General features: G+C 45.8%; 1 protein-coding gene across 1 annotated transcript in view; it reads right to left on the bottom strand.

Annotated features, from left to right (window-relative positions):
* LOC147665879 (cytochrome P450 4B1-like) overlaps positions 1 to 23,102 on the bottom strand; it is a gene marked incomplete at its 5' end in the record, with an annotated part of 284,942 nt that overhangs the window by 169,455 nt on the left and 92,385 nt on the right. Inside the window, one exon of the mRNA XM_086949452.1 lies at positions 15,459 to 15,610. Within this exon, the coding sequence (XP_086805578.1) occupies positions 15,459 to 15,610 (152 nt within the window). The remainder of the gene's footprint in view (positions 1 to 15,458; positions 15,611 to 23,102) is intronic.

The raw sequence follows: 23,102 nt of genomic DNA, 5'->3' as shown, positions 1-23,102 counted from the left end.
ATCACTCCATAAGCACTGGTCTAAAGGGTCTAAAGGGGTACATTAAAACTTTTGTAATTGGCTGGCACTGATAGAAATTGCGGCGGAATTACGCTCTTTAAGACCCGCAAACTGCACGCATTACACCCTGGACATCCCCTGGCTGGGCCCACACACATCAGCTCCAAAGCAACAGCACTCTAAGTTGCATTGTGCAATAGGACAGTGACGTCTGTAATAGCGAAGACCGCGCCGGTCCATCGTGGTGAAAGGGCAACAGAAACGGCGATAAGAAGGGCGGCTGGCATGAGTAGTACTGGGAGATCACAGACAGAGGCGACATTATGGGTAAACAGGATACCCGCCAACCCAAGCTCAGTTTTAACACCACAACGAAAAAAGGTCCGAAAACAACAGCGAGTGCTAGTGGCCTGAGCAGAGCAGAAGAAGCCAGAGGCAATCAAGTAACACCGGACATGGACATGCAGCAAATCCTGTTGGAGATGCGACAGGGATTTGCTACAGTGGTAGATAAGGGAGACCGCATGTCTTCCAGGATGGACGCCATTACCCACAAGCTGGACCTCCATGATGGGCGGATCGCAGAAGTAGAACGACGCATCTCTGACAGTGATGATATCACAGCAACTCACACGACACAGCTAGCAAGAATGAACAACCTCCTAAGAGTGATTGCAGCTTAAAACGAGGACTTGGAAGCCCGCAGCCGGCGCAATAACATACATGTGACGAATATTCCAGAATCCACCAACACTGGGAGTATGGAGGACTACATTGAAAAACGTCTGCTTGCTACAATTGGCTCTAAAGCTTTCTCTTCACAGTTCATAGTTTAGAGGGCACACCGATCTATTGGGCCACGCCCCAAACCTGGAGCCCCGCCGCGGCCCATAATTGCGTGTCTATTGAACTACTGGGACCGAGACGTGGCCCTAAGGACAGCGGGCACCCGAAAGAGCTTGTCATATGATGGGGTATCCTTCTCAATATATCCTGACTTCACACCGATCGTGCAGGAGGAGAGGCGCAAGGTTATTGAGGTGAAAAAGAAACTGCGTGCAGCCCAAATTGATTACGCTCTGCTGTACCCTGCACGTCTATGAGTAACACACCAAGGACGACAGTGATATTTCACCAACCCCCGGCAGATGGAAGACTATCTACGAGCTATAAGAAGACCGCCACGGAATGGCGACAGAGGTAACCCTGCACACCGCTAGGATGCCCTGGATGTCGACGAAGGGGCCTAGTACTTGGATTCTGCAGCATAGGGGCCGTGAGCTGGCTCAAAATCTCTGATGGATGCAGTCCTTCGCCTGTGACCTATGCCGGGGTCGGGGACACCGGATGACTGTACCACTTCAGTGGTGTGCAACTTCGTCAGTGATAATGTATTCCAGGCCCGCCTCCCCGCCTCAGACCAAGCCCAGAGGTCACCCAGGTAGCGGGGCTTGAGGCATGGGAGGTGACAGTGTAGCTCCCTCTGGTAATACCCCAGCGGGAGTTCCCCCCCATTTTTGTTTGTGACTTTGAGACTCTATGGGGTTGTTTCAATGGGTTCAGGGTGGGGGGTGGGGAAATTGTACTGGCAAGTTGGGGATGCTTCAGTGGGAGGAGGGTGGGATTAGGGGACGGAGGGTCAATGTACCTGACTGTACGATGAGTAGATTGGTCTTTTATTATTTAGTACATTTAGTTGGTATGTCGATTCCCGTCATGCAAGGGAAACGTTGGGAGAGGGTGGGAGGGAGGATTGTTGTATGGTACAATGTTCTATATTTACACGACATGTATGCTTCAGTCGGAGAACAATCGTTGAAGTGCTGGGATGGGGCCAGTGCAGTGTGCTCCATGTTATAAGACTTTGAATCTACCTATGTGGTGACAAGAAAGGCTTACTCTCGGTAACCCAACACACATGCAGTTTAGCAGCAACCCCCGAACACTGCAATGGGGCTGACTGAGTTAAACGTTATCACTTGGAATGTGCGAGGGCTAGGGGACCCACGTAAGAAACGCCAAATACTATCGTATCTAGACAGACACAACATACACATGGCCTATCTGCTGCCCTATATAAACTATTTGCAAGAAACCCACTCTACCACAAACATCGGCAATACCTTTACTGGTAGATGGGCGGAACACAGGGTGTTCGCCTCGTACTCTTCCTACTCTAGAGGCACGGCGATAATAATAAAAAAAGGTGTACAGTTTAAAGTGATGGGCAGTAAAAGTGACCCATCTGGGAGATATTGAATAACATGGGGACGTTTAGTTCACATCTCATTAACTTTCATATGTTGCTATGACCCGAATATTGATGACCCCCGCTTCTTTACGGACTTATGGGCTGCTATCTTGGTCATATTCCCCGATCGCCTAATATGGGGAGGAGATTTTAACCTAACCTGCAATCCAGCAATAGACAGATCACATTCCCCCCACATCACTTTATCAAGTCACACTCTGAACTGCGAGCGATATTGCAAGAATATGAGTTAGCAGACACTTGGAGGCATCTGCACCCAGACATACGGGAAGGTACACTAACTACTGCGCATGCCGCATCCTGGGCACGGTTGGATTATGTATTCATGTCACAGGAGTTATGTCCAATGATCACCAGAGTGCAACACCTGGCCAAAACCTACTGAGATCATGCCCCAGTGAAGCTAACATTGGCTGCAGAGGACTTGGGCCCCCTAAAAACCCTATGGAGACTGCAACCAACAATGCTGCTGGATGCAAGTTTTCAGGAGGAGCTCCGGGATGATGTGTTGGATTTTTTCCAACGCAATAAAGGGTCTGTAGACAGTGTCAAGGTGATTTGGGAGGCTTTTAAGGTTACGCTGAGAGGGATCTGCATATCAAAAGTCTCTGGAGTCCTAAAAAGCGTACAGAATACACTCGTCAATTCAGAACGCGATTTGAAACGGTTGGAGAGGTCCCTAGCATCACACCCCACAGTAGACACGCGCGCTCAAATCAGGGAAAAACTGACGGAATATACTGCAGAGGCTACCAGGGAATCAAAATTTAAGGGCAGATATTGGTTGGCACGTCATTATGGAGAGGGGGAGCGTCCTGGGAAAGCGCTATCAGCAATGATGAAAATAACAAGGCCAATGAACGTAGTGCTTGAAATAGAGGGAGAGGACGGGAAATTATATCAGGACACGGCAAATATCCTAAATGCCTTTACGACTCACTATACCAAATTATATGCCTCCACCAGGACGGCCAAACTAGACCTCACTGACTATCTAGCGGACGTGTCATTGGCGTGGCTAAGCGACACACAACAGCGCTTTCTAAGCACCCCATTCGAACTAGACGAAGTGAGAGATGCCATAATGCATATGCAATCGGGCAAGGCCACCGGTTCCGATGGCATCCCCATAGAATTTTATAAAACGCACATTGAGTTTATGGCCCCTGTGCTGCGCGAAGTGCATGAGGATGTCCTTGAGGTGGGCCACCTACCCCCTTCCATGAGAATGGTTTTAATAACATCGCTCTTAAAACCAGGGAAAGCCTCACAGCAGTGTGACTCATATAGACCCTTATCTTTGCTTAATACTGACGTTAAAATTTTAGCTAAACTCATAGCCACGCGCCTGAATCTCCTCATGGAGAATTTAATACTACCAGACCAATCAGGCTTTGTGCCTGGCCGGGCATTGTCGCACAATTTGAGGACCTTTTTTACAGTCTTGAATACCGTATCTGAAGAATTACCCATGGCGGCCATATTCCTCGATGCTACGAAGGCATTTGATTCCCTGGATGGGACTATGTGTTTGCGGTCATGGAACGCATGGGATTCCCCCCCATATTCCTCGCCTGGATCAGGCTACTGTACGAATCGCCTGCAGGCAATGGTAGTGATTAACGGGAAAATATCACAGGACATACCTATAACAAGAGGCACTAGACAAGGATGCCCACTATCGCCCCTTCTTTTTGCAATTGCAGTGGAGCCGTTGGCGGCCAAACTGAGACAACGCATTAATGACAAGGCTCTGCAGTGCAACTTACGACAAATTTTAGTCTCCATGCACGCAGATGATATAACATTATATATCAGGGAACCCCAGCAGAACATGAACACTATTCTCAGGGAATTTATAACATTTAGTAGACTCTCTGGAGTTCAAATAAATTTAAGCAAGTTGTGCTGCTTTCCCCTCACAACGGCGACAGTTAAGTTCCCTATGGATTACCCTATACCCTGGGGAGATGATGAATTTAAATATCTGGAGATTCGCATATCTAAGGACAGAGAGGAACTGATGCGGGCCAATTATGGAACGGCTATGGTCCATATCGTCGATACGGTCACACGCTGGATAGCTCTGCTTCTGTCTATGGCAGGTAGAGCCTCCCTGACAAAAAAGGTAATATTACCAAAACTGCTATTCCTATTCCTTATATCCCTTTTTACCCTGGAAAGTATTTTTTTCAAAGATTAAAGACTGAATTGATTTGACTAGTTTGGGATGGGAAGAACCCGAGACTGAAATGGGAGGTACTGACACGACCATATTCACAGGGAGGGTCCGGGGTGCCCTATTTTGAGCTGTACTACTATAGTGCGCAAGCACACTATGCATTTTATTGGGTGCACCAGCCCCGGTATATGCCCCAAACAGCAGCAGAGCATTGGCAGGTGCACCCAGTTCCTATACAGGGCGCATTGTATCTCCAACTACAGGGCAGAGATAGGACATCGACAACGGTAATGAGCACGAACATTGCTTGGTCCCAGCTATGTGACATGCTAGATACACCATTGCTATAGTCACCCCTACTACCATTAGTCTACCACCCTGCCATTCCTTTGCTACAGGAGTCGATTTTTCATAAACTATTGGAACGCATGAAACTTAGGACGTGGGGGGACATTTACCATGACGGTACGTTTAAAACCCAGGAGCAAATGTTCATGGAAACACAGCATTCCCCGCTAGATGTCTTCTTATATATTAGGCTTCAACAGGGCCTCAAAGCGCTCACCATTGACTTTCCTAATGAACCTCCCACTTTTATGCCACTGCACAGAATCCTGTTAGGAGGGACAGCCAAGAAATTAGTATCGACTATCTATAAAACCGTCCAAGGGTTGCGGGAGTTTGATCCCCAAGGAGCTAGGGCAAAAAGGAACCAGGAACTAGGGACAGAGCTGACAGACAGACAATGGGACTTTTGTACACAACAAACGGAGCACATTTCAGCAAGCAGCAGGCTTAGAATTATCCATTATAGGTATCTTCACCGGTTGTACTTCACCCCCGCGAGCATGTATAGACACCACTTGCGATACGTGTGATCGATGTCATGCTCCCGGAGCTGATTTTCTTCATTTGGCTTGGGCATGTGAGGAGGTACATGGCTACTGGATGCAAGTTTTTACAGCCTTGTCTGACATGATCACCATAGAGATTGCCCCCTCCCCGGTACTTGCAAAAACAACAAGTGATGGACCGAATGTGGATCAATGTCACACATTCCCCCAGTCAAAAGATCTGGGCCCAAATCCATCGTTTTTTTGCACTCCACACCACCCTGGGTTAGACAATGGCGATATGCAAATCAGCTCTGACCCTGTTGCCCCATGGGAACAGTCCAGTCCGAACTACAAAGGCCATGTCCTTCCCAGAACGGAATCAAGCATCCGAGGACCGGACCGGTTTCGAGGTAACACCTCTCATCAGCCCGGCTAGCTTGACTCCAAGTGGTGTGGAGTGCCTGGGACCCACGTCTGGGCATCCCCAGCGCACTTAGGGCGGCAATTGCAAAAACAACAAGTGATGGACCGAATGTGGATCAATGTCACACATTCCCCCAGTCAAAAGATCTGGGCCCAAATCCATCGTTTTTTTGCACTCCACACCACCCTGGGTTAGACAATGGCGATATGAAAATCAGCTCTGACCCTGTTGCCCCATGGGAACAGTCCAGTCCGAACTACAAAAGCCATGTCCTTCCCAGAACGGAATCAAGCATCCGAGGACCGGACCGGTTTCGAGGTAACACCTCTCATCAGCCCGGCTAGCTTGACTCCAAGTGGTGTGGAGTGCCTGGGACCCACGTCTGGGCATCCCCAGCGCACTTAGGGCGGCAATTGCAAAAACAACAAGTGATGGACCGAATGTGGATCAATGTCACACATTCCCCCAGTCAAAAGATCTGGTCGAAACCGGTCCGGTCCTCGGATGCTTGATTCCGTTCTGGGAAGGACATGGCTTTTGTAGTTCGGACTGGACTGTTCCCATGGGGCACAGGGTCAGAGCTGATTTGCATATCGCCATTGTCTAACCCAGGGTGGTGTGGAGTGCAAAAAAACGATGGATTTGGGCCCAGATCTTTGGACTGGGGTGAATGTGTGACATTGATCCACATTCTGTCCATCACTTGTTTTGTTTGAAATTACCGCCATAAGTGCGCTGGGGATGCTCAGACGTGGGTCCCAGGCACTCCACACCACTGGAGTCAAGCTAGCCGGGCTGATGAGAGGTGTTACCTCGAAACCGGTCCGGTCCTCGGATGCTTGATTCCGTTCTGGGAAGGACATGGCTTTTGTAGTTCGGACTGGACTGTTCCCATGGGGCACAGGGTCAGAGCTGATTTGCATATCGCCATTGTCTAACCCAGGGTGGTGTGGAGTGCAAAAAAACGAAGGATTTGGGCCCAGATCTTTGGACTGGGGTGAATGTGTGACATTGATCCACATTCTGTCCATCACTTGTTTTGTTTGCAATTACTGCCATAAGTGCGCTGGGGATGCTCAGACGTGGGTCCCAGGCACTCCACACCACTGGAGTCAAGCTAGCCGGGCTGATGAGAGGTGTTACCTCGAAACCGGTCCGGTCCTTGGATGCTTGATTCCGTTCAGGGAAGGACATGGCTTTTGTAGTTCGGACTGGACTGTTCCCATGGTGCACAGGGTCAGAGCTGATTTGCATATCGCCATTGTCTAACCCAGGGTGGTGTGGAGTGCAAAAAAACGATGGATTTGGGCCCAGATCTTTGGACTGGGGTGAATGTGTGACATTGATCCACATTCTGTCCATCACTTGTTTTGTTTGCAATTACCGCCATAAGTGCGCTGGGGATGCTCAGACGTGGGTCCCAGGCACTCCACACCACTGGAGTCAAGCTAGCCGGGCTGATGAGAGGTGTTACCTCGAAACCGGTCCGGTCCTCGGATGCTTGATTCCGTTCTGGGAAGGACATGGCTTTTGTAGTTCGGACTGGACTGTTCCCATGGGGCACAGGGTCAGAGCTGATTTGCATATCGCCATTGTCTAACCCAGGGTGGTGTGGAGTGCAAAAAAACGATGGATTTGGGCCCAGATCTTTGGACTGGGGTGAATGTGTGACATTGATCCACATTCTGTCCATCACTTGTTTTGTTTGCAATTACCGCCATAAGTGCGCTGGGGATGCTCAGACGTGGGTCCCAGGCACTCCACACCACTGGAGTCAAGCTAGCCGGGCTGATGAGAGGTGTTACCTCGAAACCGGTCCGGTCCTCGGATGCTTGATTCCGTTCTGGGAAGGACATGGCTTTTGTAGTTTGGACTGGACTGTTCCCATGGGGCACAGGGTCAGAGCTGATTTGCATATCGCCATTGTCTAACCCAGGGTGGTGTGGAGTGCAAAAAAACGATGGATTTGGGCCCAGATCTTTGGACTGGGGTGAATGTGTGACATTGATCCACATTCTGTCCATCACTTGTTTTGTTTGCAATTACCGCCATAAGTGCGCTGGGGATGCTCAGACGTGGGTCCCAGGCACTCCACACCACTGGAGTCAAGATAGCCGGGCTGATGAGAGGTGTTACCTCGAAACCGGTCCGGTCCTCGGATGCTTGATTCCGTTCTGGGAAGGACATGGCTTTTGTAGTTCGGACTGGACTGTTCCCATGGGGCACAGGGTCAGAGCTGATTTGCATATCGCCATTGTCTAACCCAGGGTGGTGTGGAGTGCAAAAAAACGATGGATTTGGGCCCAGATCTTTGGACTGGGGTGAATGTGTGACATTGATCCACATTCTGTCCATCACTTGTTTTGTTTGCAATTACCGCCATAAGTGCGCTGGGGATGCTCAGACGTGGGTCCCAGGCACTCCACACCACTGGAGTCAAGCTAGCCGGGCTGATGAGAGGTGTTACCTCGAAACCGGTCCGGTCCTCGGATGCTTGATTCCGTTCTGGGAAGGACATGGCTTTTGTAGTTCGGACTGGACTGTTCCCATGGGGCACAGGGTCAGAGCTGATTTGCATATCGCCATTGTCTAACCCAGGGTGGTGTGGAGTGCAAAAAAACGATGGATTTGGGCCCAGATCTTTGGACTGGGGTTAATGTGTGACATTGATCCACATTCTGTCCATCACTTGTTTTGTTTGCAATTACCGCCATAAGTGCGCTGGGGATGCTCAGACGTGGGTCCCAGGCACTCCACACCACTGGAGTCAAGCTAGCCGGGCTGATGAGAGGTGTTACCTCGAAACCGGTCCGGTCCTCGGATGCTTGATTCCGTTCTGGGAAGGACATGGCTTTTGTAGTTCGGACTGGACTGTTCCCATGGGGCACAGGGTCAGAGCTGATTTGCATATCGCCATTGTCTAACCCAGGGTGGTGTGGAGTGCAAAAAAACGATGGATTTGGGCCCAGATCTTTGGACTGGGGTGAATGTGTGACATTGATCCACATTCTGTCCATCACTTGTTTTGTTTGCAATTACCGCCATAAGTGCACTGGGGATGCTCAGACGTGGGTCCCAGGCACTCCACACCACTGGAGTCAAGCTAGCCGGGCTGATGAGAGGTGTTACCTCGAAACCGGTCCGGTCCTCGGATGCTTGATTCCGTTCTGGGAAGGACATGGCTTTTGTAGTTCAGACTGGACTGTTCCCATGGGGCACAGGGTCAGAGCTGATTTGCATATCGCCATTGTCTAACCCAGGGTGGTGTGGAGTGCAAAAAAACGATGGATTTGGGCCCAGATCTTTGGACTGGGGTGAATGTGTGACATTGATCCACATTCTGTCCATCACTTGTTTTGTTTGCAATTACCGCCATAAGTGCGCTGGGGATGCTCAGACGTGGGTCCCAGGCACTCCACACCACTGGAGTCAAGCTAGCCGGGCTGATGAGAGGTGTTACCTCGAAACCGGTCCGGTCCTCGGATGCTTGATTCCGTTCTGGGAAGGACATGGCTTTTGTAGTTCGGACTGGACTGTTCCCATGGGGCACAGGGTCAGAGCTGATTTGCATATCGCCATTGTCTAACCCAGGGTGGTGTGGAGTGCAAAAAAACGATGGATTTGGGCCCAGATCTTTGGACTGGGGTGAATGTGTGACATTGATCCACATTCTGTCCATCACTTGTTTTGTTTGCCCTCCCCGGTACTAGCACTTCTGGGATATGTAAAGCCGCTCCAAGCGGTACACCGGAAATGCACGGCGATTGCGCTCGTCCTGACTAAACGTCGAGTGGCATGCAGATGGGGCAGAGGGAGAGCGCCGAAATTTAAGGATTGGCTAAATAATCTGGTTTATTGTCAGGAACAACTGGCGACGTATGCCGAATTGCTACCACCAACTTCAAGGCCGACAGATATTTGGGCACCCCTTACATGCTACTTACTTACACATGCAGGCATGGACACCCCGTAGACTCCTGCTGTTTGAACACTCAAAATTTGATGTACTGATTCCTATTTGCTTTCTCTAACTGGGGTGATGGGCCATCATACCTGTGTGTAGATCAATGGGGACAACTAGTCAGCAGTCCAATACATTCCACACATGGGATGCACTTATACGACAAAACATGTCATCCTTAGCCACTTTAGAACCCTCTTTTAGCTCCATCTCTGCACTGTCCCCCAAGGAACGGTATATATGCTATGATAATACACTGTGATGTTAACGATGTGATATGTACCTTTACGCTACCTAAGGGAGATGTTTTATAAGAGAATGCTGAAGAACGCCTTTCTCACATAATTGATTATGGATGCGTACTTGTAACTGCCCCAATTACTGCACATTTTCTTGACTGCTACTTCTTGCATCTCCGCCGAAATGTATGATTGTTCAAATACTGACTTGTCTTGTACCTCTGTTACTAAAATTAATAAAAAAAAATAATAAAAAAAAGATTTTTACGACACTATACTTCAGCGCCACCTACCATAAAATACAATTGCAAGATGAATCAAAGAAATATACAGCGTTCATCACACCGTAAAGAGCGTATCAATTCCACAGGTTGCCTTTCAGGTTGTGTTCGGCATCAGCTGTATTTCAACGTACAATGAACCAGTTGTTCAACGGCATGGAAGGAGTTAGATCGTTCTAGGACAATGTTCTGATTCACAGCAAGACAGAAGAGGAACACCTGATCATCCTGAGGAAAGTTTTTCAGAGGATTCAGGACAGTGGTCTCACATTGCAAAAAGATAAGTGAAAATACCTAAAAGAAACCGTTGAGTACTTGGTACATCTCATCGATGGAAATGGCGTATGGCCCAAACCGTCCTTGATTTCTGCAATTTCCTGTTCACCAAATCCCAAAAATAAGGAAGAATTTGCATCTTTCTTGGGTGTGTGTGAATTCCATTCCAAATTCATACAAAATTATGTGGCCAGGGTTGAACCGCTTCGGAAAATGGTAAAGAAGGATGCGGAATTCATTTGGGATGAAGAATGTGAAGGAAGCATAAAGACCATTAAGATGGAACTTGAGCAAGCACAGTCTCTCCAGTCAATCGACAATAATTTGAAAAGCACTGTAACAACAGATGCCAGCCAAATCGGGTTGGGGGATGTGCTTAGCCACATGACTGAGAAAGGGGAGAAAATCATCGCATTTGCATCCAGGAAAGACAAAGCACTCGGTAATTGAACGTGAATTGTTGGGCTTGTGTTTGGGCTGTCACAAAGTTTAAAAGTTTACTGTGGGGCTAGGAATTCACCATCCGTACTGACCACAAACCGTTGGTCGGTATACTTGAGGGAAAGGGTGCCAGCCAGCTTTCGACAAGAATGGCGAAGTTGGCATGCAAATTGAAGGAGCATCAAGTTAGGATGGAATACATTCCCAGCCGAGTGAACATATCAGCAGATTACTTGTCACGTGTCCCATGTGAGGATGATTCTGAATGCGAAATGGATGAATATGAAGATGTACTTGTTGCATGCTTATTTGAAGGTAATGAATCCAATGGTACCATTACTAAATCAGAATGATTAGAAGCTATATAAGATGACACAGTGTTGGAAGCAATTAAAAAATATGTGATCAAAGGTTGGCCACAAGAAAGGTCTCTTGACGAAGCACTCAGACCCTACTGGAAAATTAAGGATGATATTGGTGTTGTCGATGATGCCATTCTCCGGGGTGCAACTTGGTGGATTTAGCCCACGAAGGGCATGTAGGAATGACAGGCACCAAACAGAGGTTGAGGGAAAGGCACTGTGGGCCCTCCATGGATCGTGACGCTGATGTGTTTGTTATTCACTGCTCAATTTGCAATGAAGCTGACAAACGTTTGACAACACGCCATTGCCCCATGACCTCCGTTGAACTACCAGAAGGTCCATGGATCAAAGTCGGCATCGACTTCATAGGTCCCATGAATGCTTTGAGTCTAGAATTACGCTATGCCATAGTGTTGATTGATTATTTTAGCAAGTGGGTGGAAGTCAAATTCGTGTCTCAACCCACCACACATGAGGTAATTGACTTCTCGAAGGAGTTGTTTTGCAGGGAAGGTTTTCCCCATCAGCTTGTCTCCGACAACGGTGTGCAATTTGTGTCCTCTGAGTTAGTCTCATTCTTTAAAAAAATGGCATAGAGAATGTGAAATTCTCTTTATATCACCCACAATGCAATAGCCAGGTGGAACTGGCCAATTGCCTGATTAAAGAAACCATCCAAATGGCCTTGAAGTCACATATTCCTGTGGAGGCAGCAGTACACACTAGTATGTGGTCATACCGTATTACCCCCCCACAGTGCCACTAGTAGAACCCCATATGAACTCATCAGGGGTAGGGCAGCGATCACACGTTTGCAACCACATTAGTCATTGGCTTCGAAAAAATGGGAAAATGAGACACACAAAGAGAGTGAGAGCAGGATGAGAAGTCTGGTGGATGAGCGACCCGAAGCGCATGCGCACAAATTATGACACAAGGAATGTTGGACGAAAGATGTCCGTGAAAGAAGGTGATGTGGTGAGAGTGAAGTATGCCAGGAAGAGTGCCAACATGAGCAAGTATAGTGAACCTAGGCGTGTGGTCAAGACAAAGGGTACTGCCATTCTTTTTGACAATGGTCAATGGTGGAATGGTTCGAAGGTTGCCAGAAGCAGGATCTGTGAGCCAGTGAGCAGGCCTAGTGGATTGCAGAATGATGGTCTGGTGTTCTCTGATGAGTCGCCCATGGGTGGAACATGTGGGGCTAACACTAATCCTGTGTCTATTGACGATATTCCCAGAGTATCTCTTCCTGGTGTGGATACTGTTCTTGTTCATACCATTCGTGATAGGAGATCAATTGTTCCGCCTATAAGATTTAAGGATTATGCAATGTAATAGCTCATTTTACGGAAAGCAAAACATGTTTTCCTTGCTTATTTTAAAAAAATGTATTCCAGAGTTGTTTTTTTAAAAAACGGGAGACCATGTAACATGCTATCACTTCTCACCCTGTCTTGTCCCTTCCCTGCTCCCGTCCTATCTGCTGTGTCTGTGCGTGTGACCCCGGCGCGCGTTTAGAACGTTCAGATTTAGTTATTGGAAGCCGTTACTCTAACGGGCATTCAGTGTCTTGCCTTAAATAAAATGAGTCGCTTCCTTCACCTTCTGCTGTTGCCGCGTCATTACAATATTTGCCACTATTGAGAACCTTCAGAGAGTCTTTTTGTAAGCATGTAGATTGTTTTAACTCCACTTGTGTGTTTCCCAAGGTGCAAGTGTCATACCCACTTAGCCTCACACCAAGCATCACCCACACCCGTCAAACACCATCGACTTCCTCAGAAGTGGAAGGTTCAAACACATGTGGGACATTGAAGAAATCACAACTCTAAGCCAGGCATGTACAGGTGAGCACGGGGCGCAGATCATTACACATTACTGCCATAAGAACCATCTAAAGAGGCTTCTCCAGCACAGTAGCTGTCTTGACACATTGCAGTGATGATTCTGTGTGAAAAACGGTTCTGCTAGTCTGCAATACTAGCAGAAAAAGTCAATCTAAGGCATTCCGAATTGAGGCTTGTTCTTCGTGAATCAGACCTGCAGCCTTATTTCAGTTGAATGTCAGTGCAAAAGAATAGAAGAAGGCAACAAAACAGAACTGCTTGTTGGAGTCCTTTGTTTTGGAATCGAATCACACCACCTTTCCATCTGAGATCAGTAGCCACCACATGCAAACAATTCAAGGTCTTATTAACTAATTCAGTTTTCATCACCTTTTGTTAGCTTTAGAATGTTTTCAAACTAAACATCCAAAGACACTATGAATGTGCAGATGGATTCAAATAAAAATATATCTGCTTTGAGATCTGATTCACAAAGGTCTGTGTTAAAAGAGACCTGTTTGTAGACCAGCTTCACTACTTCTCGCTTTTGCAGGGGCAATATCTGGCTTTGTAACATTTTCTACCTCATGCTTAAAAGTGATTAATAATCCGTCAGTCATTTTCTCGAAGCGTCCTGGCCCAGCATCTTCTGCCTGGCTGTGAAACAGCCTGGTTCTCATTTTCTTACTTATTAGCCCATTCGTTGTAGCTTAATAAATTCTATTAGTCTATTTTCCTTCACTTTTATTGTCTCAATTGCATCTGAATAGTCATTTAATTGCATGCACTTAAGAGAGCAAATCTCAACAAAAATGGCAGCCACAGACTGGGGCTGATTCACAGAACTAACTTAAGACAAAATCCTAAACTTACTACTTTTGGTATTCACAGAAGTTTGGATTTTGTCTTAAGACAGACTTAAGAAAGACTTAAGACAGAATCCTAACTTAAGTCTGTCTTAAGACAAAATCTTAACTTCTGTGAATACCAAAAGTAGTAAGTTTAGGATTTTGTCTTAAGTTAGTTCTGTCAATCGGGCCCTATGTATATAGGCAATCTTGTATTCAATATGTGCAGCTCCCTACTGAATAGAAGAAATGTGTTGTTTTCCGCTTGGAACCAAAAATTTAGGCAACTTAGTGGCTGAAGGAGTTCCTATCCAGGTTAAATGTATGAACTCAATCAGATCTTGCATTTTGATTTCAGATGCTGTCATGGTGAAGACTGCAGTCCCATCCAAATCGCTGACTGTGGAAAAGCTGCATCAGATATTGCATTTTGCCATCAAGAGGAGGAGCTTAGGAGGTTGGTGATTTTGAAGTAGATCATCTGTCACCAATGTAGAACTTGATGGGAGGTGTTTTCTGAAGAGGACCATTATTGTCGGCAAGTAAACCTTTGTGGGACGATGGCCTTGGAGATGTTACATGTTACTGCTAAGGGGTACAAGAATAAGGATAATTTTCTCTAATGGAAGATTCATTATTGATTTCAGTAAATAACTTCAGTGCCTGCATAATCTTGGATTCTGTTCTGTGATTCTGGATTGGATTCAGGATTCTGTGTACAGGAAATTGTCCACAACTTGGTTTAATGCTGCAAACATATCACTAAAGAGCAGAGAGCTTCTCGCCTGTGTACCATGATGTCAGGACTGATGGTGGCAAGTGTTGTTTTTGTACAGTCTGGCATTGACCCAACATATCAATAATTTGGCAGAGTTCCTTGTATTGCTTAAGTTGTGCACCAATTGTAATCCTGTTTTTTCAAAAACCATGCAAAGTCATCTACGGAGCAGATGCTGACAAGTGATAATTATTCTGGAAAGAAGCTTATCCTGCGTGGGGATTATTACAGGATGGTTGAAGGTCTTTAGAATGGCCTCAGAGGCAAGGGTGATGCTTTTTAGCTAGGGTTAGAATGGCTTAGGTGTGGATGAGTCCAAATCGCTGAGGGATTTGGTTTTATTGTCTTTGGTGGGACTTAAAATAAACCTGATGTATAGAGTCCAAGGGGGCTTGTAAGGTGGTGGGAAGGGAGGCATTACTTAGACACGCCCCCTTTTGTGAAGAAGATATTGAAAAGAATGCACAGAGCTTGGGAAAGTTAGAAGGATTCGGATGAGTTTCCAAGGTTTTCAAAGTAAACGTTTGGGAACACTGTAAGAACCAGCAAAGAAATCTATGTATACAACCAAGACATAAGTTAAAGATGTGCGATTATCTGTGAGGTATAGTTTTTTTTTAAGTAATATCTTCAATGGTCAATAACACAGTTAATTGTAAGATCAGAATCACAAAACAGTGGACAAAACATTTGAATGTCAAATATGAGAACGCACATTACTGTTACCTGTATGGAGGTGGGCTATTCTGCAGGCTCTACGAAAGCGGTAGCCTTGTGGGCTGAGGTAGTAAATAAGATCATTGTGGTAAGGAAAGTTGTAAATTCTTTGGCGCACCAGGAATGAGAGATCATGGACTGCTTGGGCGTAGGAAGAATCACTGTAATACGAGGGAAAGGAGAGGTTAACTCAAAAGACTGACTTGCAGAAAAATGCAAGGAAATCATGGGAATGTACAAACATTCATGATACAGGTATCTTGCAGTAATTAAATAGTTTCAAGGCATCACCGGAAAACTCACACAGACATCATATAACTTAGTAGAAGGATACACTTTCTTCTTTATGAAGGGCATACATTTGAGATATTCATTCTGCATGGAGACAAGATGGTGTCACAAACCCAATCTGCTCTGAGTCACTCACATGAGAGGCCTGGACACAAAGATATTGTTACACATTTGATGCCATGAGTAGTTGCAAACATTTTGAGGGAAGGAATAAAGATGCAGGAAGATGGGTGCTACGGTTAGAAATGCTCAAAGGACGAATTGATCTTACAGGCCAAAGGAAATGAAAACCCAGTGATCATTATGGGGGAGAGCCACTACATCCCAAAGTTGGAACTAGATTGTAAAACTAAAGAGCAACATTTCCCTTGTCATCAAAGCAGAGTTTTGCTCCATATAAAATAAGTCTTCAGCCTGAATAGTGAAGATGTTCCCCCTAGCATTTATGTAACTATTTCAACGTACATAAAACTGTTGCGGGTGGGAGTGATGATCTCCGGAGTTCCACATTTTAGGTACCTTTCACAAGCTTGGAAAGGTCAATATACACCACAGCTTCCTGGCCATCCCCATTTTCCCTAGACCGCTTTAATGTAGTTACTCCATCTCTGCTGAGGTCAGAGTTCTGGAGATTACAGTATCCCCAGTTTCGACTACTTTCAAAACATCTCAGACCACTTGAATAGGTCTGGTTAGGAGTGACCTGTGTGTCACCGGTGGTTCTAGAAATCAGAAAACTCTTTGGATGTAAAGTTCTGCTCTATGAGTATTACACTTCACCTAAATTGACCCGGGCTACACTCATGAGAGCTAACCTAACCTAATTCTATGTTTTAGAACCTCACTGTGGATGCCATTTATCAGGACAAAGACGCCATTCCATTGACAGAATTTTATAACATAGCCTTATAGTCCGCCGTAGCGGGCTATACCGAATATTAAAGGCCAGCCGCATAATTAAAGGCCCAAGCCGAAGGCGAGGGACTTTAACAAAGCAGAGGGACTTTAAAAGCCGGTAAAGGCTATAAGACTATTAGAACATTCTGCCACTAGAGGGCAGAATGTTCTAACAAATAAAAAAAGCCTTCAGGGAACGAGAGGGGATTGAAATCCCCTCAAGCTCCCTGAAGCCTTTGTTCACAGCCAGAGCTGTGAACAAAGAAACATTGGAATGTTGGAGCTCCGGGCTTATACCAGCCATTATAAGCCCGGAGCACTCCATTGTTTTCAATGGAGCTACCAACATTCCAATGTTCAAATACATTTCATAAACCTTCATATTCAGGATACAAAATGAAACTTTCCATGCTCCTTGATGTTAAATGTGAATGCAAAACAGTATTTCTCTGCATAACATACGAGTGTTATGTCAATTCTTTCTAACACAATCAAACACAACACAGAAACATTGTTTAACTTCTTATGACCCCTGCTAAAAAGATCTGTTTGAACTCATCAGACATAGTGATGGACATCTAACAATGTCAGGGTGACTGGTTCGCCCCGATGCCTGTCACAGTAACTCCACCAAAGACAGTCAAGAACAGGCTTTCCAGAAAATATGTATAGCATCCGCAGCATCTAGAAAAACATCCTCCCCTCTCCCAGTCATGTTAAGGGGACAAGATGTGTGCATACTGACATTTATCCTCCACTTTGGAGGGCAATGCTAGCACCCTAGTTTTCTAATGGAGTTTCGGAGAGCAGTGACATCTTTGCAGAAATAGACCTTCATTTAATACTCTTATAGCCCAGCCAGATGTAGGACACACGTCTCAAAATTCAACAAAAAGGAAAGACTCAAATATGAGTTTTTAGTTGATCCTGTTTAAGCTTGGATTCAGCGAAGCGCCAATGTCTGAAAGTCTGTTTGGTCTGTAAAAGAGGACGCAGAGTCCCGCAGGTCAGTAGGTCAGTGAAGTGCTTCATACTAGGAACACGGCAACCGGCAGCACGCTTCCCGCAGCTCTCTTACTACTACGGACTCCCTTAACCGGGGCTCTTACACTTCGGGAGTCGACTCGCTCCTCGAAGACGCTTCACTGACCTACTGACCTGCGGGACTGTGCGTCCTCTTTTACAGACCAAACGGACTTTCAGACATCGGCGCTTCACTGAATCCAAGCTTAAACAGGATCAACTAAAAACTCATATTCGAGTCTTTCCTTTTTGAATTTTGAGACGTGTGTCCTACATCTGGGTCCACGACATCCACCAGGTCCAGAGCCCAGCCGGGTCGGAATTATCACCGGCTTAGTGACCTTACAGGGGGCACAGAAACTATGTAAGCCCTGAGGAGTCGCGGAAATTACATTCCATTGCGACGAAACACATGTCGGCTGGCCTATTAGAGTATTAAACGAAGATTTACTTTCAAGACATTGTCAATTTTCTCCAGCAGCTGTGACTGTATTAGTTTGGTGTCCACCAGGACACACCTTTTGGTTTACTATATCCTTGAGTGCAGGGGGCATTTTGCTTTTGTGTCTCAGTGTGTTGACCTCAACACACTACCGTGGAGGGGTTATAGGGCTTTTCCCCTCGCCCTCTTGCACCACCCTATAACAAATTGTGACATATACCTGCGATAGCTGAGCGCCCAGCATTTGCCCTTAACCCTAAAAACCCTATCCCAGAAGACTTCCTATCTATGCAGAAATTGTTCTAAGCCAATGACGAGACAGCCACTTTATCTGAGTAATGAGCACCCGCAGGTTTTCATCCAATACCCTGGCTACGGTTGTAAGTGGCTGATGTAGAATTTGCCCCACAAACTCTAAATAAGGCGGTGTAATTTATGAGCAATAGAGACTAACATTAATGTTAGAAAAGTCCTATCTACTGAACGATGACCAGACACACTTCATGCACTCTTCATGGTAAAAAGTTTATAACTGTACATGGTACCATACCTAGCCTAAAAAGTAAAATTCTAAGCATGGAAACCCATGGGGCACTACATCATAATTGAATGCCACTAAATAGTGTTACCAGGAGCAAACAAATTCAATAAAGGTTCAAAATCAACTGAAAGGAATAGGATGCACATGAGGTGACAAGGGAAGCTGAATAGTCATTCAGGCAGCACTTCTGGCTCCAGCCAGGGCCTGGAAGCCAGAGTAGAGAAAAGGCATGTGACGGGGCTGAAAAGGTGTATGGATGATAATACAAAACAAGCATTTGCAATGCAATAGGTCTCGCTTAAGGAAAGTGTGAGCTATTGGTATTGTAAATGACAGTTTTTTAAAATATGTGTTGGCTTTGAAAATATATAAATTAATAACATTGTTATTTACAAAGCCAATAGCTTACACTTTCCTAATGCGAGTCCTATTGGCTATGGCAATGCTTGTTGTTAGCAAGCAAGGACAGTGCTGTTGTGGTGCTGAGTGATGCTGTTGTGGTGCTGAGTGATGATGTGGTTGGGCTGAGTGATGTGGTGGTGTATTAGAGTGATGTGGTGGAGTACCAGAGTGATGTGGTGGTGTCCCAGAGTGATGTGGTGGTGTCCCTGAGGGATGTGGTGGTGTCCCCGAGTGATGTGGTGGTTTCCCTGAGTGATGTGGTGGTGTCCCTGAGTGATGTGGTGGTGTCCCGGAGTGATGTGGTGGTGTCCCGGAGTGATGTGGTGGTGTCCCGGAGTGATGTGGTGGTGTTCATGAGAGATGTAATGGTGTCCCTGAGTGATGTGGTGGTGTCCCTGAGTGATGTGGTGGTGTACATAAGTGATGTGGTGGTGTCCTTGAGTGGTGTGGTGGTGTCCCTGAGTGCTGTGGTGGTGTCCCTCAGTGCTGTGGTGGTGTCCCTGAGTGCTGTGGTGGTGTCCCTGAGTGCTGTGGTGGTGTCCCTGAGTGATGATGTAGTGGTGTCCCTGAGTGATGTAGTGGTGTCCCTGAGTGATGTGGTGGTGTCCCTGAGTGGTTTGATGGTGTCCCTGAGTGATGTGGTGGTGTCCCTGAGTGATGTAGTGGTGTCCCTGAGTGATGTGGTGGTGTCCCTGAGTGGTTTGATGGTGTCCCTGAGTGATGTGGTGGTGTCTCTGAGTGATGTGGTGGTGTCCCTTAATATTTAACACTGTAGGAATGGCCCGGACTAGTGCTTTAAAGGCTAAAACATACCTATGTATTAGATTAATTACCATTTAATACTTGCTGTTTGACAGCTGAGTTTACTGGACTTAATATGTATAGTTAGTGTTGCTGGGGCTGTTATTAAATTGTTACTTCTTATATTAGCAGAGATCCTATTAACAGCATGGGCATAGTTCACACTGACGATTTACATGTATGCATTAGTGGCGCAGTGACACTAATACGCATAGGGGCAAGGGGCCAGGCCAACAGTATTTTAAGTAAAGCTAATGTTTTAATGTACATCTTTTTTTTGTGATATATTTTATGGCTTTTGACGGAGTTTCCTGGGTCCGTTCTCTTTATAAAATATAGGCAAACATTACATTTTTATTTATCTTGACGGCTACAAAGTAATAGCATTTTCCGTGCATTTAAACATATGTGAAGGGGGAGTTGTGTTTTTACCCCTTACTTCAGCAGTGACTTTCATTTTTTTTTCGGAGCCTAGCTCCCTGCTGTTAGTTGATTTGCATCTCACAGATGCTGCCAGGCAACAGATTACAATCTTTACGACACAGCTTAAAGCACTAAAGTATCCTGTTCTGGTTTCGTTTCCAACTGGTGAAAACATGTGATGCAGTACAATAGCTTAGCCCAGTTACAAAATGAACGTATGCAAAATTGTTTATTTAATTTGTTTAAAGCTTATAGTGTAAATCTAATGTTTTTTTCTGAACACAAAACTGCTTTTTTTCTTTCTTTACATGTTCAAAAAAGTAGCTACAAATGTTTTTACTAGTACTGATTTTGGCAAGCGAAAAAAGTGCCTAGGTTCTAAATATTTTGCAGCTCAACGCAATGTTTTCAGCTTCATGGATTATATTCCTTTGGTTAGTGTATGTTATGGTGAGCATATAAAGTATAGATAATGTGGTTTTAATTAAAATTAAAATGTTACAATATTGGCTGAAACTACAACTAAATAATGGCTTTGTTCCATTTGTTTTTATAGTGCTTAATTTGTAGCTATAGTAGTGCAGGGGCTAATATAAAAAGCCAGTCTTTGACAGTGTATTTGCAATAGGTCTCGCATTAAGAAAGTTTGAGCTATTGGTATTGTAAATGACACTTTTTTTTATTTATGTGTTGGCTTAGAAAATGGCAAAATGAATAGCTTTTTCATTTACAATGCCCATAGTTTTAACTTTCGCAAACGTGACACCTATAGCATTTGTAATGTAATATGTGTTGTATTTACGTGGCTTAGATGTATTGATATTACAAATAACAATGGCTTTTTTTTTATAATTAATACTTAAATAGAAGTTATTGTAACTTATGGCAATAGCTTAAACTTTTGTAAATAACTTTTCTGGAGATTATGTTTAGTGTATTTTATTGTGACAAAAATCCAAGAACAGAAGTGAAATATTAACATCTTTTTGTGACATTTGTAATAAAGCTTGAAACATTGAGAGAACATATTTGAACAAGTTGTTGTTGAATGGTTGCACAGAGTGATGCTGTGGCGTTCAGTAGTGCTGAGTGACGATGTAGCGTTCAGTGATGCTGTGGCGTTCAGTGGTGCTGAGTGATGCTGTGGCGTTCAGTGATGCTGTGGTGTTAAGTGATGCTGAGTGATGCTGTGGCGTTCAGTGGTGCTGTGGCAATGTAAAATGTAGCAAGGCGAGAGCTGGAGGGGCCTTGTGAGGAACCAGAAACATTTGAAGCTAACGAGGATGTCAGAGAGCTGATGAAAGGGACGCTTGTGGATGCCTGACGCTTGTGGATGTCTGATGTTTGTGGATGTCTGATGCTTGTGGATGTCTGACGCTTGTGGATGCCTGACGCTTGTGGTTGCCTGACGCTTGTGGTTGCCTGATGCTTGTGGATGCCTGATGCCTGTGGATGTCTGATGCTTGTGGATGCCTGACGCTTGTGGATGTCTGATGTCTGATGTTTGTGGATGTCTGATGCTTGTGGGTGCCTGACGCTTGTGGGTGCCTGACGCTTGTGAATGCCTGACGCTTGTGGATGCCTGACGCTTGTGCATGCCAGATCCTTTTTGGATGCCTGATGCTTGTGGATGTCTGATGAGTGATGCTTGTGGATGTCTGATGCCTGATGCTTATGGATGTCTTATGCCTGTGGATGTCTGATGCTTGTGGATGCTTGTGGATGCCTGATGCTTGTGGATGTCTGATGTTTGTGGATGTCTGATGTTTGTGAATGTCTGATGTTTGTGGATGTCTGATGCTTGTGGATGCCTTACGCTTGTGTATGTCTGACACTTTTGGATTATTGACGCTTGTGGATGCCTGAAGCTTGTGAATGCCTGATGCTTGTGGATGCCTGACGCTAATGGTGTGTCTGTGTGTGTGTGCCTATAAAGCGTGCACTGACTGCTGTTTGTGTCTGCCTGGTGGAAGCATACACTGACGGCTAGTAATGTGTGTGCATGGTGGAAGAGTGCACTGATGACTGGTGATGATGGCAGGTGGTGTGTGTGCCGAGTGGAAGCATGCACTGACAACTGGTGGTGTGTATGCCTGGTAAAAGCGTGCAGTGACGGATGGTGGTGTGTGCCTGGTGGAAGCGTGCACTGACAACTGGTGGTGTGTGTGCCTAGTGGAAGCATGCAATTATAGCTGGTGGTGTGTTTACCTAGTGAAAGCGTGCACTGACGGCTGGAGTCTGCCTGTTAAAACGTGCCCTAACAGTTGGTGATGTGCGTTAGCCTAGTGAAAGTGTGCACTAACGGCTGGTGGTGTGTGCCTGGTGAAAGTGTGCACTGATGGCTGGTGGTGTGTATGCCTGGTGGAAGCGTGCACAGAAGGCTGGTGGTGTATGTTCTTGGTGGAAGCATGCAATTATAGCTGGTGGTGTGTATGTTTGGTGAATATGTGCACTGACGGCTGGAGGAGTGTGCCTGTTAAAACATGCAATGACAGTTGGCATTGTGTGTCTGTCTGGTGAAAGAGTGCAGTAACGGATGGTGATGTGTGCCTGATGGAAGCGTGCACTAATGGTTAGTGGTGTGTGTGCATGATGGAAGTATGCACTGACTGGTGATGATAGCTGGCTGTGTGTGTCTATAGGAAGCATGCACTAATGGCTAGTGGTGTGTATGATTGGTGAAAGTGTACACTGACGGTTGGAGGAGTTTGTTGGTTAAAACGTGCACCAACAGCTGCCGTTGTGTGTCTGCCTGGTGAAAGCGTGCACTGACGGCTGGTGGTGTGTGTGCCTGGTGAAAGTGTGCACTAATGGCTGGTGGTGTGTCTGCCTG

Source organism: Lissotriton vulgaris, unplaced genomic scaffold (assembly GCF_964263255.1).
Source record: "Lissotriton vulgaris unplaced genomic scaffold, aLisVul1.2 SCAFFOLD_1979, whole genome shotgun sequence".
In the NCBI taxonomy this organism is placed as follows: domain Eukaryota; kingdom Metazoa; phylum Chordata; class Amphibia; order Caudata; family Salamandridae; genus Lissotriton; species Lissotriton vulgaris.
The sequence above is the reverse complement of the archived record's forward strand: the minus strand, read 5'-3'. Positions and strand labels throughout refer to the sequence as shown.